General features: G+C 48.5%; 1 protein-coding gene across 2 annotated transcripts in view; it reads left to right on the top strand.

Annotated features, from left to right (window-relative positions):
* The window catches only part of nek7 (NIMA-related kinase 7), a 51207-nt gene extending 36587 nt beyond the window's left edge, over positions 1-14620 (top strand). For both annotated transcript variants that reach the window (XM_076015967.1, XM_076015966.1), the window contains 5 exons: positions 2307-2447; positions 3503-3565; positions 9078-9188; positions 13106-13214; positions 14469-14620. In XM_076015967.1, coding sequence (XP_075872082.1) covers positions 2307-2447; positions 3503-3565; positions 9078-9188; positions 13106-13214; positions 14469-14605 — 561 coding nt within the window. In that variant the 3' untranslated portion in view covers positions 14606-14620. The remainder of the gene's footprint in view (positions 1-2306; positions 2448-3502; positions 3566-9077; positions 9189-13105; positions 13215-14468) is intronic.
* Positions 14621-15000: the final 380 nt, after the last annotated feature.

Below are 15000 nucleotides of genomic sequence, written 5' to 3'. Positions count from 1 at the left end.
ACCTTAATACACACGATAAAATCACTGACTTTTATTGAATGCAGTTTTATTAAATTTAATGTGCTGAACATAACCTACTATCAGGAGTGACTCCTGCGGACAGATACTGACTAAAAGAAACAACCAGTGAACACAACAAAGAAAATAGAAAAATAATATGCAGTAATGCAAGAGTAGTCCTCCCCATTAAAACATTTTACTGCTTTTAGCTTCTCTTAGATGTGTCGAATTCACATGGATGAGTTTGCCACAATTCTGAAACAATAAATATAGGCCAGCTTGACCCAGAAGAGAATCTTACGTCGCGAGGTGTTCCTCGAACGGCTTGTGGTTAGTGCTCTCGGTGACAACTTTATTTATTTTTTTGGCTCATGCTTTTCTTGCTAATTTCTGAAAGGCCTTGTTGACAGCTTAGAAATGAATTTTACTGTTTAAAACATTATGTAGCACCTTTTTTGTTGTTGTTGTTGTTGTTGTTGCTTCTTTTGGTTTTTCAGACGTCGATACGACCAGTCATAGTATTTTCTCTCATTTCTCCGCTAGCAGCAGCGAGAGACGTGACTGGTGACTTGGGAGAATGGTTGTTAGTTGCAGCACCCTTCTCACTGGTTGTTATTCCTGCGCTCCAGTGCAGTTTGAATGCTCCTCGCCCGAATTAAAGTCAGATTTTCTGCTCTTACGGAGGAAATCCCACAAAGCCTCTGATGTGCGCTCGCGCCAAAGCTGCAGAGCTGCGGAGGAGTCGAGGCCGCCGGGCAGAGTCACCGTGACTGCGGCGACCCCGCCCTCTCGTGCGCGCCTCTGCTCGGAGACACTTTTTTTGACCTTTTTCCACCCTCCCCTCTTTTTTTTTTTTTTTTTTTTTCTTCCCAAGTCACTTCGCCCCTGAGCTGCTCCCGCCGCCGACACGGGCAGCGGCGCTGGTGACGCACGGCATTCTGATGTCTGTCACCTTGTGTTTGCTCCTCGCCGGCGCCTCGTACAAGTTAACCGCGAGGCTGCAAAGGTCAAGCAGGCTGCTCCACGCTCTATTTTCACACCTCATCCCCAGAGGGTTCATTTTGGTTCATTTTGGAGTTGTCTCAGTGTCCACATCTGATTGTGTTCCGGAAAGTCCCAGTGTCCCAGCACTAGCTGCGTTTCCATTACCCCTAGAGTTGCGCAAAACCAAATATTGCTAAAAGGTTCTGACGCTTTCATGAGGTGGGTTTTTCAGATGTATTGATATAGAAGTGTATTGCAAAAAAAAAATCTCGTCCCTCGAGATTTGACGAGAATTATTGATTATGCTCTTCACACCATTCAATGGAAACACCTGCAAATTTTTTTCCTTCAAGCTGTGATGGAAACACAGCTATTGTCTGTTAGCCTTGGAAGTTGATTGACCCAAGCATCTGACATTGAGTCACACTGTTAAAAACAATTAGGTTGAGACATTGGTCTCTCCGATTCTTTCAGGGTTCATTTTTTGCACCATATAATCTTATAATTTGCCTCCGCACGATGTATGGAGATGGACACGATGCGTTTTAATTTCGTTATCGCAGAAGCATCACACTCTTCCAAGTTTTCTGCGTCGTCGGCAGCTTTTTAAACACCGAATATAATGCACGTGCACATTCCTCCGGACCACTGGTGGTGCCTCCTGCTGCAGACGCGCAGGACAACACAATGCAAAAGGTTCCCCTGAACTTCATCCGCATTCTTCAGCAAAAAATAGTTCTACCTGGTGAACGAATAGTACAGTTAATAGCTGTGGCAGTGTTTCTCTCTCTCTCTCTCTCTCTCTCTCTCTCTCTCTCTCTCTCTCTCTCTCTCTCTCTCTTTATTTTTCCTATCTGCTCCTTAAACATTTTACACAAACATTGCAAAATTCTATCCGAACTTTATTCAGATATTTTAGCCAGTGGGTCAAACGTCAACAAAGTTTCTCGGAAAACGACAGACTGCAAACTTTGCAACCGCATTTCAGACGGGGGAGTTCTCGGAAGCTGCCCTTATCAATAGATTTGCTCTTTGCTGACTGGTTAGAGGAACGACGCAATGAAGACATGAATTTTTATCTCCCGTGCAGCAACATCAATATTAAAAGCAATGCAGTCCACAGGCTCACTGGACTTTATGATATTAAGCACTTTGTGGTTGCTGTTGCATCATATGAATAAGCTTTCCGACAGATGCTACATGTGGTGCTACGGGCGGATGGATCGGAGCCACATCTGAACACATTCGCACAGGGACCTGAAACTGAAAACTATTCAATTTATGGCTAACGCTGTGTTTTTCTTCCCCCTCCCCTCTCTTAGAAACCATTGCAGCCAGATATGGGCCACAACTCACTGGCAAACTTCCAGATCGAGAAGAAGATTGGACGCGGCCAGTTCAGTGAGGTGTACCGGGCGAGGTACCTGCTCGACAACACGTCGGTCGCCTTGAAGAAAGTTCAGGTGAGCAGGAAATAACGAGGAGGAACTTTTCTTTATAAGTCCAATTTAATTGCATTGTGTTGCGTTGTGGCATGTTGTACATCTCCATATCTGCATACTGAACAAAAAGTCATTAATCAACATAGTGATGAGTGCAAATACACTGATATAGATTGAACATGTATTCAAATGTATAATATGATAATAATAATAATAATAATAATAATAATAATAATAATAATAATAATAATAATAAGGGAAGAAAAAAAAAAGATTTTAAAATCAATCGAAGTTGCAATGTCACTCTCGAACTAAAACAACGAGGACAAGTCACTGCTACGCTCACAAATTCGCACATGCTTTTTATTCAACATTTTCACACGCTCACTGGCCACTGTGTTGCGCAACTTTTGCTGGTATTGACTCTGACCCACTTTTGCTCTCAGAACTGGCAGAATTCTTCACTGCATGAATTCCGATTTCCGCCCATTCCGACATGTTTGGCCTCGTATCGGTCACGGCACGCGGCCGCTAGTTGATCCAAGTCCCTTAAACCCCCTTGCTGCCCCTTCCGGACGCTCACTGTGAACATCACATCTCCTGATTGGCTGATTCCGTAATTGCGATCGCAATCAGCGTCGCAGGCGTCCTGAAAGTGGCCAGCGCTGCTGCGTAGGTTGCCCCAGCATCCGCCGCTATTGATAGCTGCCTTGCTCCTACTGTGTATGGTATTCCCTGAAGTGTACACACACACACACACACACACCCAGTGGGGTTTTTTTAGATTCTGCTTTGGCACGTACACTCAGAACTCACTCACGCCTCACGCAGGGGCATGTTCATGTTGCTCAGATGTGAAACACCTGTAGTCACTCCTAACGCCACTCTCCCGATAACAGCACCCGTGTTTTCTGTTTGGTATTTTTATTATTTTTTTTTTATTCCCCCCTCCCCCCACCCCACGATGCTGCTCCCGTATTTTCTCTGTATCTCTCAATCACATTTCTGGAATATGTCATAACAGCCCTCTCTGTCCTCTCCCTCTCTCTCTCCCCCCCCTTTTGATCTCTTGATAGATATTTGACTTGATGGATGCCAAAGCTCGGCAAGATTGCATCAAAGAGATAGATCTCCTAAAGGTAAAGAACCAGAGAAGAGGGAGACGGCGTCATGCGCCCGCGCTCTGTTCTCTTAAGGTGCCTCAGCAGAGACCTTGCACCACAGGAAAACAATTGATCTGCACCAGACTGCTCGGATCTCTGTGTGTGTGTGTGTGTGTGTGTGTGTGTGTGTGTGTGTGTGTGTGTGTGTGTGTGTGTGTGCGCCTCCCGTGAATGCGACGGGGTGTTTGTGCACACAAGTAAGAATATGAATGAGTATATGTTTGTGCCAGTTTACTGTACATGTGTGTTGGTGGGTGTTTGAGCTTGTGTGTGCGCGCGCACGTGCGTGTGCGCACTCACGGGTGCACCAGTGTTACATCCCTCCAGGCTCACATTGACTCTTTTTTTTTTTCTTTTTTTTTTTTTTTTAAATGCCAAAAATATTGCTTTTTATCTCTTTGTAATGTTTAGAGCCGGGCAACGGTGCATCAGCATGGAAATCTCACATTCTCCCTCATGCACCTCTTGATGTTTGCCACCCCACCACCCACCCCCAATCCTCCCCCTCTTCCCCCTGCCCTTTCAATTCTTGCGTTACTTTATTACTATTTTTTTTCTTCCTCCCGAGGAAGCGGTTTCCATATATCAAGCTGCCGTAAACACGTGTCAGCCGGGGTTGCTGTGAAATCCTAATGAAGGAGATAATGACAGCTCGGATATCCGCTTCCCCCTCAAGTCTGCGAGATGAGTGTCAGGGTGTTTGTGTGCTCGCGGTCTGATTGTGCGCGAGTGCGCGCCATTCCGTATCGCGCGTGTGCGTGCGTGCGTACGTGCGCGCTGCAGGCGATTTTTGCCGCACGCACGCTCGCACGCATGCGCGCGCACATTAGAGGGAGGAAAAACAAAACCAATTAGTTTGTTTCAAACGCATCAGCGAGGCTCCTGGGGCTCTTTGGTCCAATCAAAGGCAACAATACTCAGATGTAGGCGAGACCCTGTAGAGAGCTGCAATCTGAGGAGGAGATTATTGACTTGACGGCGTAAGAACGCCGGGTCGGCCCCGGATCTGAGCGTCGCTGGCCTCCTGAAAGGGGGAGGGGTCAGGGCAGGGTTAAATGTTACACTCTACCAGGTAATTACTTCCCCTGTTTTTCTTTTGCTTTTTTTGTACGTTGCACATCGCCCACGTTTCCTCTGTGGTGATTTTTCATCCCATTAGCCGACTCTTCAGCACCTTGTTGTGCCATTCTTTCCCTCTTTCCTGTCAGGGCCTCCTCTACCTCCACCTCCACCTCCTGCACTCAGGTGCGAGGTCCTTAATCCTCCTCCTGCTCCTCCCACCCTTCCCCGTGCCCGCCTTCCTCTCCCTCCCAACTTTCTTCTTTTTTTTTTTTGCTTCTCGTCTTTTCATCCCTGAAAGCCGACCGCTTGCAAACATGGAAGTTCTGCCCAGTCCTGCGCTGCCCAGCCAGCCTGATAATAAAGGGCTGAGTGCGAGAGAGAGAGAGCGAGATAGAGAGAGATAGAGAGAGAGAGAGAGAGAGAGAGAGAGAGAGGGAGAGAGACAGTCCTTCTGTCTTATCCCCCTCTAGACAGGCCAACAGGAGACACAGCCAAATCAGAATAATGAGAGGCGCACTGGCATGGACCGACTGGAATGACACACATACTGGCGCGTGATCACACACACACACGCACACATACGCGTGCACATGCATGCACACACACACACACGCACACACACACGCACGCACGCACAAGCATGGCCTTTCAACAGTCTGCCTGTTTGTTTGTCTGTCTGTGTTTTGTGTGCTCATTCATCTGTATTTCCCTGTTCTGGCATTACGGTTTCAAATGGAGGGCCTCACTCCTCGCTCGCTCGCTCGCTCGCTCGCCCGCCCGCCCGCTATCTCGCTCTGCCTCTCTGTCTCAATCTTTGCTTGCAGGAATATTCCGGAAAAGCCCGCCGCTCCCCTCCCTGCCAATCTGTTCACTTCCCACCGCTGCTGCGTGTGTCCCCCCCCCCTTCACCCTCGCTCACTCGCGGTTAGTTAGTATCGCGTCTGAAAAAGAGGCCCCCGCCGACCCCCCCAACCCGACCACCCGCCCCTAATCAGCGTCGAGGAGCAGTAATGCGTCTCTGTGTGTCTCACGTCCCCGAGAGAAAGTTTGCGACGCGGAGGCCAGGCGACGAGCAGCTGTTTTCGACCTGATGCGTTCACTTTGAAATGCGCAAAAATATTTTGATCTTCAGCTGTTTTTGCAAGTTGTTTGTTACTCCAGTAGGTACCTCGTCTCTCCCGCCACATAAAAGAGGAAAAACACGATTCCACAAAACATCTGTAGCTTTTATTATATAAATGTCACCCAGCAGAAGTCCTTAATTCCTTGCCGGTGGTGGACAAGCTGCTTTTTTTTGTGACTGGAGAAAACCATCCAAGTGAGCCCTCTGGCTGTGACTGTAATATGCACTCTTGAGCAATTGTGTTGGTCACTGTTGTCCTTTGAACCACATCTGAAGCTCGATAAATACAGTAGTGGTGAAAGGCTTTCTGACACTTTTAAAATTGTATTCAATCCCCATCAAATATTTGCCAGAGAATTCTTTTTTTTTTTGAGTGTTTCAAAAGGTTTGTCTTGTATCACAGGCACACAAACAAATTGAAATAATTATGTTGTTTATTGTTAATGAGGCAAAAGAAGACTTTGTGCTCTCGTACTTTGGGTGTGTTGCAAAGGATGTCATCTTGCTGAAACATCCAGTTCTGAGCTACACGGAACAGTGCATGTGCAGCGTGTGAGCAAGTGTTGGTGAACTGCACTTACACAATGGGTTTTCCATAGATAAACCCTTATTGCTCTTATGTGGATACGTATATATGGGAGACCGTTCTAAGGGTAAGAAAACCAAATTACTTAAGTGTTTATGGGGAGTATGTTAAGCTCTTACCAATATAAATGAAGTGTCCGTAAACTTTTTTCCACTACTGTATATCCCAGGGCCTTGGGTCCTGGGTAAGTAATCGTATCATGTAATTCCCTGTGTGATGCTTCTTCTCAATAATGGTAGTAATCATGATGATGATAATAATAATGATGATGATGATACGGCCGCTTCTCTCTAGACTTCACACTTTACAAAGTAATTTAAAGACATGAAGGTTTGACCTCAGAGGGCTTCACATCCTGCACAGATGCAACGCCGTCTCGCCTCGGGCCCTCGGACCATGCGGGCAGGGAAAAATCAGAAACCGCAGAAGAGGGGGATCCCTCTCGCCAGGATGGTTCGAAGGGTGCAATGCAGTAGGTGCCGCAGACATAGATAGATAGATAGATAGTGACATACTAGATTTGTGGCACGTGATACAGAGATGCGTGATGAACGGTCGCAGTTTCCATCCTGCGCCTGTGGAATATTCTGCGTGTGGAAAGGCAGCGCCTCATTCTTCTGCATTTTTGTGCATCCTCTGGCTTCAGGAGGTGTGTGTGTGTGTGTGTGTGTGTGTGTGTGTGTGTGTGTGTGTGTGTGTGTGTGTGTGTGTGTGTGTGTGTGTGTGTGTGTGTGTGTGTGTGTGTGTGTGTGTGTGTGTGCACGCGCACACATGCACAGACAGCCACTGAGCCAAAAATACATCTGGCGAGATAGAGAGGACAAGGGGGGGGTGGGCGGGTGGAGCGACGGAGACGGGAGGGAAGGAAAGAGGACGAGAGCGGGGATGGTGGAGGGACACAGGGACGGACGGACGGACGGACGGAGGGATGGAGGGATGGACGGACTGGAAGGGCCCCGCTCCCTCCGCTCCCTCCGCTCCCTCCGCTCCCTCCGCTCCTCTCTCTCCGTCCCCGGCCCGGCGTCATCCGGAGCATGAACATTTCTTTAATCACGGGCGGAGAAATCCGAGCGGAGCCCGAGTGTCACACTGCTCCCGTCTGCTCGCATCACGCAAAGAACCCCGCCCCATCCCGACCCCCTCTCCCCTCCTCCTCCTCCTACCCCACCGCCCCTCCACCCCCCGCTCTGCTTCCTCACGTCGCCCTCCCGCTCAGCTGCTTCCGCGCTCACCTTCGCCCCCCCACACACCTCCCCCTTTTCTTTCCACCTCAAACATCGCTCTCCTCACTCGTCCGCGTCACGGTGCCATTTGTACCTTCCGCTTGCGTCTGCGACAGAGCCCCGCTGCCTCCCCCACCCACCCCCCACCCACCCCACCCCACCCCGCTACCTCCCCACCACCACCCTCGCCGGCTCTGGATGGATGGATGGACTTTTTGTTTACCGCAGGGAATGCTCATCCTGCCCTACAGACCAACCAACGGGAAGAAATCTCCAGCCCAGAGATGAGCCGAGGACGCTTGTTTTTTCTGACTGCCAGCCATGTCGGCCTGTCAGCTGTGTGTGTGTGTGTGTGTGTGTGTGTGTGTGTGTGTGTGTGTGTGTGTGTGTGTGTGTGTGTGTGTGTGTGTGTGTGTGTGTGTGTGTGTGTGTCCGTCTTACACATGGGTTGCTGCCATCACAGACAGAGGAGTTGTTGTGACATGTCACCCAGATTTGTCACACTGGAACACAAAAAAAAAAGGGAAAAGAAAGCGTTTCATGAGATTCACTCTCCGTGGAGGGATTTCAAGGCGTTATTCAGCTGACTTTTAATTCTAATCAGTCGCACAGCTCAAAAGGAAGTCGAAAAAGTTGGATGTATCTTGTCCCCATGCAGGGAAAATTGATTATCAGCCAGGAAAAAAACGCACCTACCAGGGTATCCAAACGTACCCTACCGTTACACAAATGGACAACAACAGATCACATGACATAAGCTGCGTCTCCAATTCCCCTAGAACTGTCTGGTCGTGGAAACATCTAAGCTTCAAAAAAAAAAAAACTCTCAGATATGGCTGAGAGGTTCTGACTTGATGGGTTTTTGCGCTTCCACGCCACCAGACGTGACGGACGGGGTCACGTGACCATTGCACTTCAAGTGAAAATGGCGCGTTATGTTTTTACGAGAGTTACTGCTTATGCGCTTCACACCATTCAGTGGAAACACCTGCGAATCGCAATTGTACTTTGTTGAAATTTAAAAAGAATATTGCTTGTGTTTTGCACAAAGCTGTGATGAAAACGCAGCTATAGTAGGCAGATTTAAAGAACCTTAAAAATGGAAGAGGAGAATAGAATATTAAAATGGAGGAAATAACGAACTGAAACGAACGGCATCAAGCAAGGGCAAAGCAGAAAGGGATCTCAGCAACTTGGAACAGTCAGTGCCAGAAAAAAGAGGTGAGCCCGTGACGGATCATCGTCCAGTTATCTGCAGTCCAGCGGTTGAATGGCAGCGGGGACAAAGGAAACCTCAGATCTCTTTGTCCTGAGAGCAGGAACCTTCCACCGACGAGCCTCAGGGCAACCGTACAAACTCAAACTCGTGACATTGATCTTTTTTTTCCCCATTCACTGTCCAACGAGCGTTGGTTAAAGATTCTGTTGTGCTCGTCTCTGTCGCTCTCTCATGAGGTATCGCAACATGTGTGTTTTTTTTTGTTTCTCCAACAGCAATTGAACCACCCCAATGTGATCAAGTACCACGCGTCTTTCATCGAGGACAACGAGCTAAACATCGTCCTGGAGCTCGCAGACGCAGGGGACCTGTCGCGTATGATTAAGGTAGGAAGTGACCGCCGCCACGCGTCGGAGATGTGATCCTCTCAAAAAAAAAAAAAAAAAAAACGAGGCACATCGCTGCGGAGGAGAAATAAAAATGATTGCAAAAAGAAAAATAGTTTTACCTCAAAAGCAGTCGCGCCTTTCAAAGGTGATCCTCCAACTCTGCCCAGGGGTCGAACGACGCGAGCGCGGCCGCGTCTCACTGCCGATGGAGCCTTTTGAACTCAAAGCACCAGGAGGCAGGCAGGAGGTCTGTGGTTCCCGGTTGTAAAAGCTTTTCGGGCTTCGTGGATACTGAGTCAATCTGAATCATCCCTTCCACCAGTGAAACCAAAAACCAACCTCCTGCGCCTACCTTTTAATCTCCGCCGTCTCCGCTGACTTTTGCCCAGACAGTGCAAGGGAAGTCGTAAAAAACAGCAAAAAAAAAGCAAAAAAAAAAAGCAGCTCTTGCAGCTACGAGGGGTCTTAAAAGTTTCTGCATATGTCGAGTGGTGGGAATTGATCTGAGTTGTTCCCAGTACCTTTCGCATATTAAGTAAGTGAGGTCATTGGTATAAAAACTCTATCGCCAGCTATGGAGGTTGGCTGGGGGGGTGAGGGGGAACTCATAGGGGATTTTTTTTTATTTCCTCCCAGTTGGGGCAGTGGAGGAGGAGGAGGGGGGGCAGTAGTTGACTCACAATGGAAGCAAACGTTCACCTGGCTTAAGTGTGTTTGTTTGCGAGTGGGTTTTAGCGGCCGTGTTGGCTCAGGCAGGAACAGCGAGGCTGTCTGGCGCTGATGGCTGACGTGCCCGCATCCCCGTGTCCTGGTGCTTTGTCTCGGGAGTCGGACCCGGAATCCCTAGCTGTTATAAAACCCCTGCCAGTAGACCCAAATTAGCGGTGTGCATGTATAAAGCCCGGCCTTCTCCCATGCATAAATGATGCGGCGGCAGCTCGACAAGCTGTTTGCCGTCGTACTCAGCACAGCTCCACATCCCGTGCAGTTCAACACAGCAAATTAGGAGAGGCGAGGATTAGTGGTACAAGAGAGTGAACATGGCAGGCTACACACACACACACACACACACACAGGCAGACACGCACGCACGCACGCACGCGCACGCACGCACGCACACATGCTGAATTCATACATATGGAGCCCAGTTCGCAAAGAGTAAGCAGACTCAACTGTGGAGCTGTGGTTCCCCTGCCAAAACCTTCCCACTTGCACTTTGCCGAGATCCGTCACGGCAGCGCCGAAGAGGTGGGATTCAAACCGTCGCCGTTGTCCAAGACGAGTTCTGAAGAATGCCGGAAGCATTCAGGCCGTCCTTTTCCTTATGGCTGCCGCTGCTGCTGCTGCTGCTGCCGCTGCTGCTCTCTCACACAACGTTTGTCTCTAAATGTTTCTTTTCTCTAATGTAGCGCAGTGGCAGTCCAGAGGTGTGCGCCGAGCATTAGCCCCCGGCCCCCCCCTATTCCCCCCGCCCCCCGCCCCCACCCCCCCTCACACCGCCCAACCCCCCTTTCGCCAGCGTCCCCACACGGCCACAATGGGAAGTAAACACATCGGCACAGTGTGTTATATGTAAAGCAGAAGCGCTGAGACGCATGAATTTAACATTTTTTATTCTTTTTGATTTCTCATCTTTCATGCCGCTCTCTCCTCCTGCCTCCCTCTGCCGTCTCTTCTCTCACTGTCTCCCCCTTTTCTGACCATTTCAGAATTTAAATGAAATCAAATGGTCCTTGATTTGCATGCACTTACAGAATATTGCATGTGCGGTGTTTGCTATTAAAGGCATGGGGAAGGGGCTGCTGCCGCCGCTGATGCTGCTGCTGCTGCTGCTGCTGCTGCTGCTGCTGGTGGTGGTGGTGGTGGTGGTGGGCGTCTATGTGCTTCCCCATTGACATCAAACAGTCCTCTGATATGGAAATGGGAGGGCAAAGGAAGAATGGCTTCTCGCTAAGGCTTTGTTTGGATATAGGCCAAGGTCTATCCCTCCCTCTCTCTCTCCCTCCCTCTCTCCATCCACCCCTCTCTATCCCCCACCGCTCATCGCCGCTGCCATCATTTTAGTCTTTCTTAACATCACCCCCTCTTTACCTGCTCCGACTCTCCTTCCCTCGCTTTGTTTACTTCACATTTACCCCATCACTTGTCTTTCTCCTTCCTTCGCCTCCGCTCCCTCCCTCCCTCCGCTCCCTCCCTCCCTCATCCGACGTCACTTCGCTAAGCCCGTTTTTAAACGTTGCCGTCGTTTCTCCTCCTTGACCTTTGTCCCATCGACAGGTTACTCTGTTTGTGCAGTGAATAATATTATGAATGGAATCTCATTTTGGGCGATGAATACGAAGCGTGAATTAGGCCATCGTACGCATTTCAAAGGCCTGCTGGATAACTTCTCACCTGGCTATGACTGCGTTTCCAGAATAAAATTTGGACAAAGTACAGTTGTAAAAAAATATTCCGTCTCCTCCTCCGTCCAAACATAACGCGCCATTTTCACTTGAAGTGAACCGGTCACGTGACCTTGTATGTGGCGTCCGCTGACGTGGAAATGTGAAAAAGGTCTCTGCATGACACTTTTGCGATATACCTCTACATCGATACGCCTGAAGAACCACCTCACGAGAGCGTCAAAACCTTTTAGCCTTATTTGAGAGGTTTTTCTGAGTTTAGGTGTGTCCATTACCAGTTTCTTATTGCGATATTTAGGTTTCTAACTGGATCTTCTAACATATTTTCCACTAAAAACGTGTAAAAACAAGATCGAATGTATTTCCTTACACATTGAGCAGATGCAACTTTGTTTTCCGACCTTAACGTACGCACAGGCCACATCTTTTGTCCAGTCTGACCACATGGGATCTTTTTCTCTGACAGGTCATGGAGGACACACTGTGGTTTTAATATTAGTGGTGTAATAATGTTTGCTTGTCATCGGCTCAGGCTTGGAATCCTTCATAGAGCCGTTGTTATCGCGTTCTTGTGGGAATATGCCCGTGTTTGTCTCTGCTGACTTCTTTATAGCCCTTCTTTACAAGTGCCGTTAACAATAATAATGGGATTTCGGTAGGTGCAACAGCAGTTCAGATAGGGCCTTCCTGGGTTGCGCATAATGAATGCAAGAGCTAGTAAACAATTTTGCAGATAAACAGATCAGAACAGATGAAAACTACATCAAAGACCCAGGAAATCTTCTGCAATCTGATTCAACATTTCTGACGAATCTGTTGGTCTGTTTGGAAATGTTAATTCCAAGAAATCAGGCTGCAGGAAGGGGGTTTCATACCCTGACTTGTTGATTTTTCTTTCAGCGAAACAATAAAAAAAAAAAAAACGCGCACGCACACAATGTGCCTACATTAAAGAGCTGTTGTCACAATGTTTTTTTTTTTTTCTCTCTGTACAAAGTCCGCACGACTGATGATCTAACGCGACTCAGTCAGCCTGAAAAATAAAGACATAAACCCCAAACAACTGGAAACGTTGAGCTATTGAGGCAGGTCGGAGCCTCATAAAAGCACTGTGGGCCAGATGGGAGAGTTTTTGGAAGGTACCACACATTTCTTCCCGAGGGTTCATGTGCATTCCATTGTAGGCTGCAGCGAGACGGCGCTCAGCCGGGATAGGGACAGGCAGCGGAGAGCGATCTGGGTCTCATTAACCGAGCGGGGCAATGCGACTTGATGGGTGCCGTGTAAACGCACGGCGATGTAAACACTCTTTGTTCACGCGACCGCAGTAAAACGGTATTACGTGCCACACAATACCTTGTCACACTACTGGTAAAGCTTTTCTTTCATTGCTAACACTACCTTTCTTTTTTCTGTTCTGTCCCTCTGTGTGTGTGTGTGTGCGTGTGCGTGTGCGTGTGCGTGTGCGTGTGCGTGTGCGTGTGCGTGTGTGGCTGCTTGGTTTTGCAGCACTTTAAGAAGCAGAGGAGGCTCATCCCAGAGAGAACGGTGTGGAAGTACTTTGTCCAGCTCTGCAGTGCACTCGAACACATGCACTCCCGGAGAGTCATGCACAGAGGTAACGGTGATGCACGGACATTGTTTCACACATGCACGCACACACACACACACACACACACACACACGCGCACACAGGGCGGATGTGTTGCACCTTGGGCGTATTTAAAAATCTACAGGATGAATAAGTCAAAAAGTTGCAAATGTGTCTCCCAGCATTGGAAAGTGGGTGGTCACTTTGGGGGCGCCTCAAATCGGAGCAAACAGCGGAGGGTTCGGGAATCATTGGTATTGACCAGAGCAGCGGCAAAAGCGATGCATATTTTATCATTATTGATGCAACGCAGTGGAGGTGCGCATTGATGCCGGCTCAACATGAGGGCAAAAAGATTCTTCCTGTCTCCAACTAATCAAATTGCATATTGGAAAAACAGTGGTAGGATTCTCCTGGGTCCTAAACATAGCAATAATAAGAACAGAAGCGGCCTTGGATCACATTAACATACAGCGGAGGCAACGCTTTGTGGTAAAGCCCAAAAAAAAAAAAAAAGGAAGAAAAACAATTCTGCCTGTGATGGATTAATTTTAAAGGTCAGAGCAGCGTTCCGCTTCAGCCCCTTCAGCTTTGTGTTGTAAGACACAAATAGACAAAGATGCAGTTCTTAATCCTGGCATGGATTAGAAATGAGAGCGATCGCTGGGTTTTTCTTTAGCCTTCTTTATCTAAACTAGGAGAACGTGACGGGACCCGGGTGAAGTGAAGGTGTGAAACTGCACGTAGACCAGAGAGCTCGGCGTTTACGGCCGCATATGTGTTCAGTAGGACTCAGGTCCTGTATTCATGAGCATGGAGGTGCACACACGCACACACGCACACACACACACACACACACACACACACACACACACACACACACACACACACAAACGCTCGGCTACAGGTGCCGTATTTCCGTTGGACTGACTCTTATTAGGGCATCGGGACACTAATGAACCCTGGGCTCTGAGCTTTAATGACCACTTAGCCGAGGCCGTCCATTCGAAAGCCACTTACAATTATATTGAAGCAGTAAATTTCAAAGGCTGATGTGTTTCACATTAACATCACTTACGGAAATGCAGCTGAAACGATGTTCTTGGTCCTGAAATTACCAAATTAAAGCTTCATAAATTCACATTAGCTCTTTTTTCAGTAACCCAGCCTGTGAAGAAAGAACCCAAAAACAAAACTCAAAAGTATTTTCCCAAAGTGGAACCCTAACCTCTCTTCGCTCCTCCTCGCCGAGCCTTTCATCTCCACCTTTCTCCCCTCCAGACATCAAGCCAGCCAACGTGTTCATCACGGCCACAGGAGTGGTGAAGCTGGGAGACCTGGGGCTGGGGCGATTCTTCAGCTCGAAAACCACCGCCGCTCACTCCCTAGGTAATTTTCAGCCCTCTCTCCATCTGTGATTACACACCTAAATGCCAGCTCTTCATGTGCGAGAGACCGAGATGAAGCCGCCCCCTACAAACGCTGGATGTGTTTCATTATTGCCAGGGAGCGCCGAGCGGGGTGTCGCGACGGAGCTGCGCCCCTTCGTGGTCCACTTAGTCACTTCCTGTCGCGCTGACCTTAAAACCTAACGCTGACAAAGAGCGGGCGAGAGGCCTCCGACACACAGCCGTGATTTTGAGTGTGCGCCGTAAAACAAGCCAGCCAACTTTACAGTCGGGGTTATTGTTGGCATTAATGGGTGTGCTTGTCACCTCTAGGAAATGCAATTGTCTAATAACTGCGCTTATAAAAGAAAAAGGGAATCAGGAATGTGGAAGACCAGTTGATGTAGCACACCAAATCATTGGGA

Source organism: Nelusetta ayraudi, unplaced genomic scaffold, assembly GCF_046127955.1.
Source record: "Nelusetta ayraudi isolate G7.1 ecotype Tasmania unplaced genomic scaffold, CSIRO-AGI_Nayr_v1 ptg000205l, whole genome shotgun sequence".
NCBI classification, from domain to species: domain Eukaryota; kingdom Metazoa; phylum Chordata; class Actinopteri; order Tetraodontiformes; family Monacanthidae; genus Nelusetta; species Nelusetta ayraudi.
This window is presented reverse-complemented; position numbering and strand designations above follow the sequence as displayed.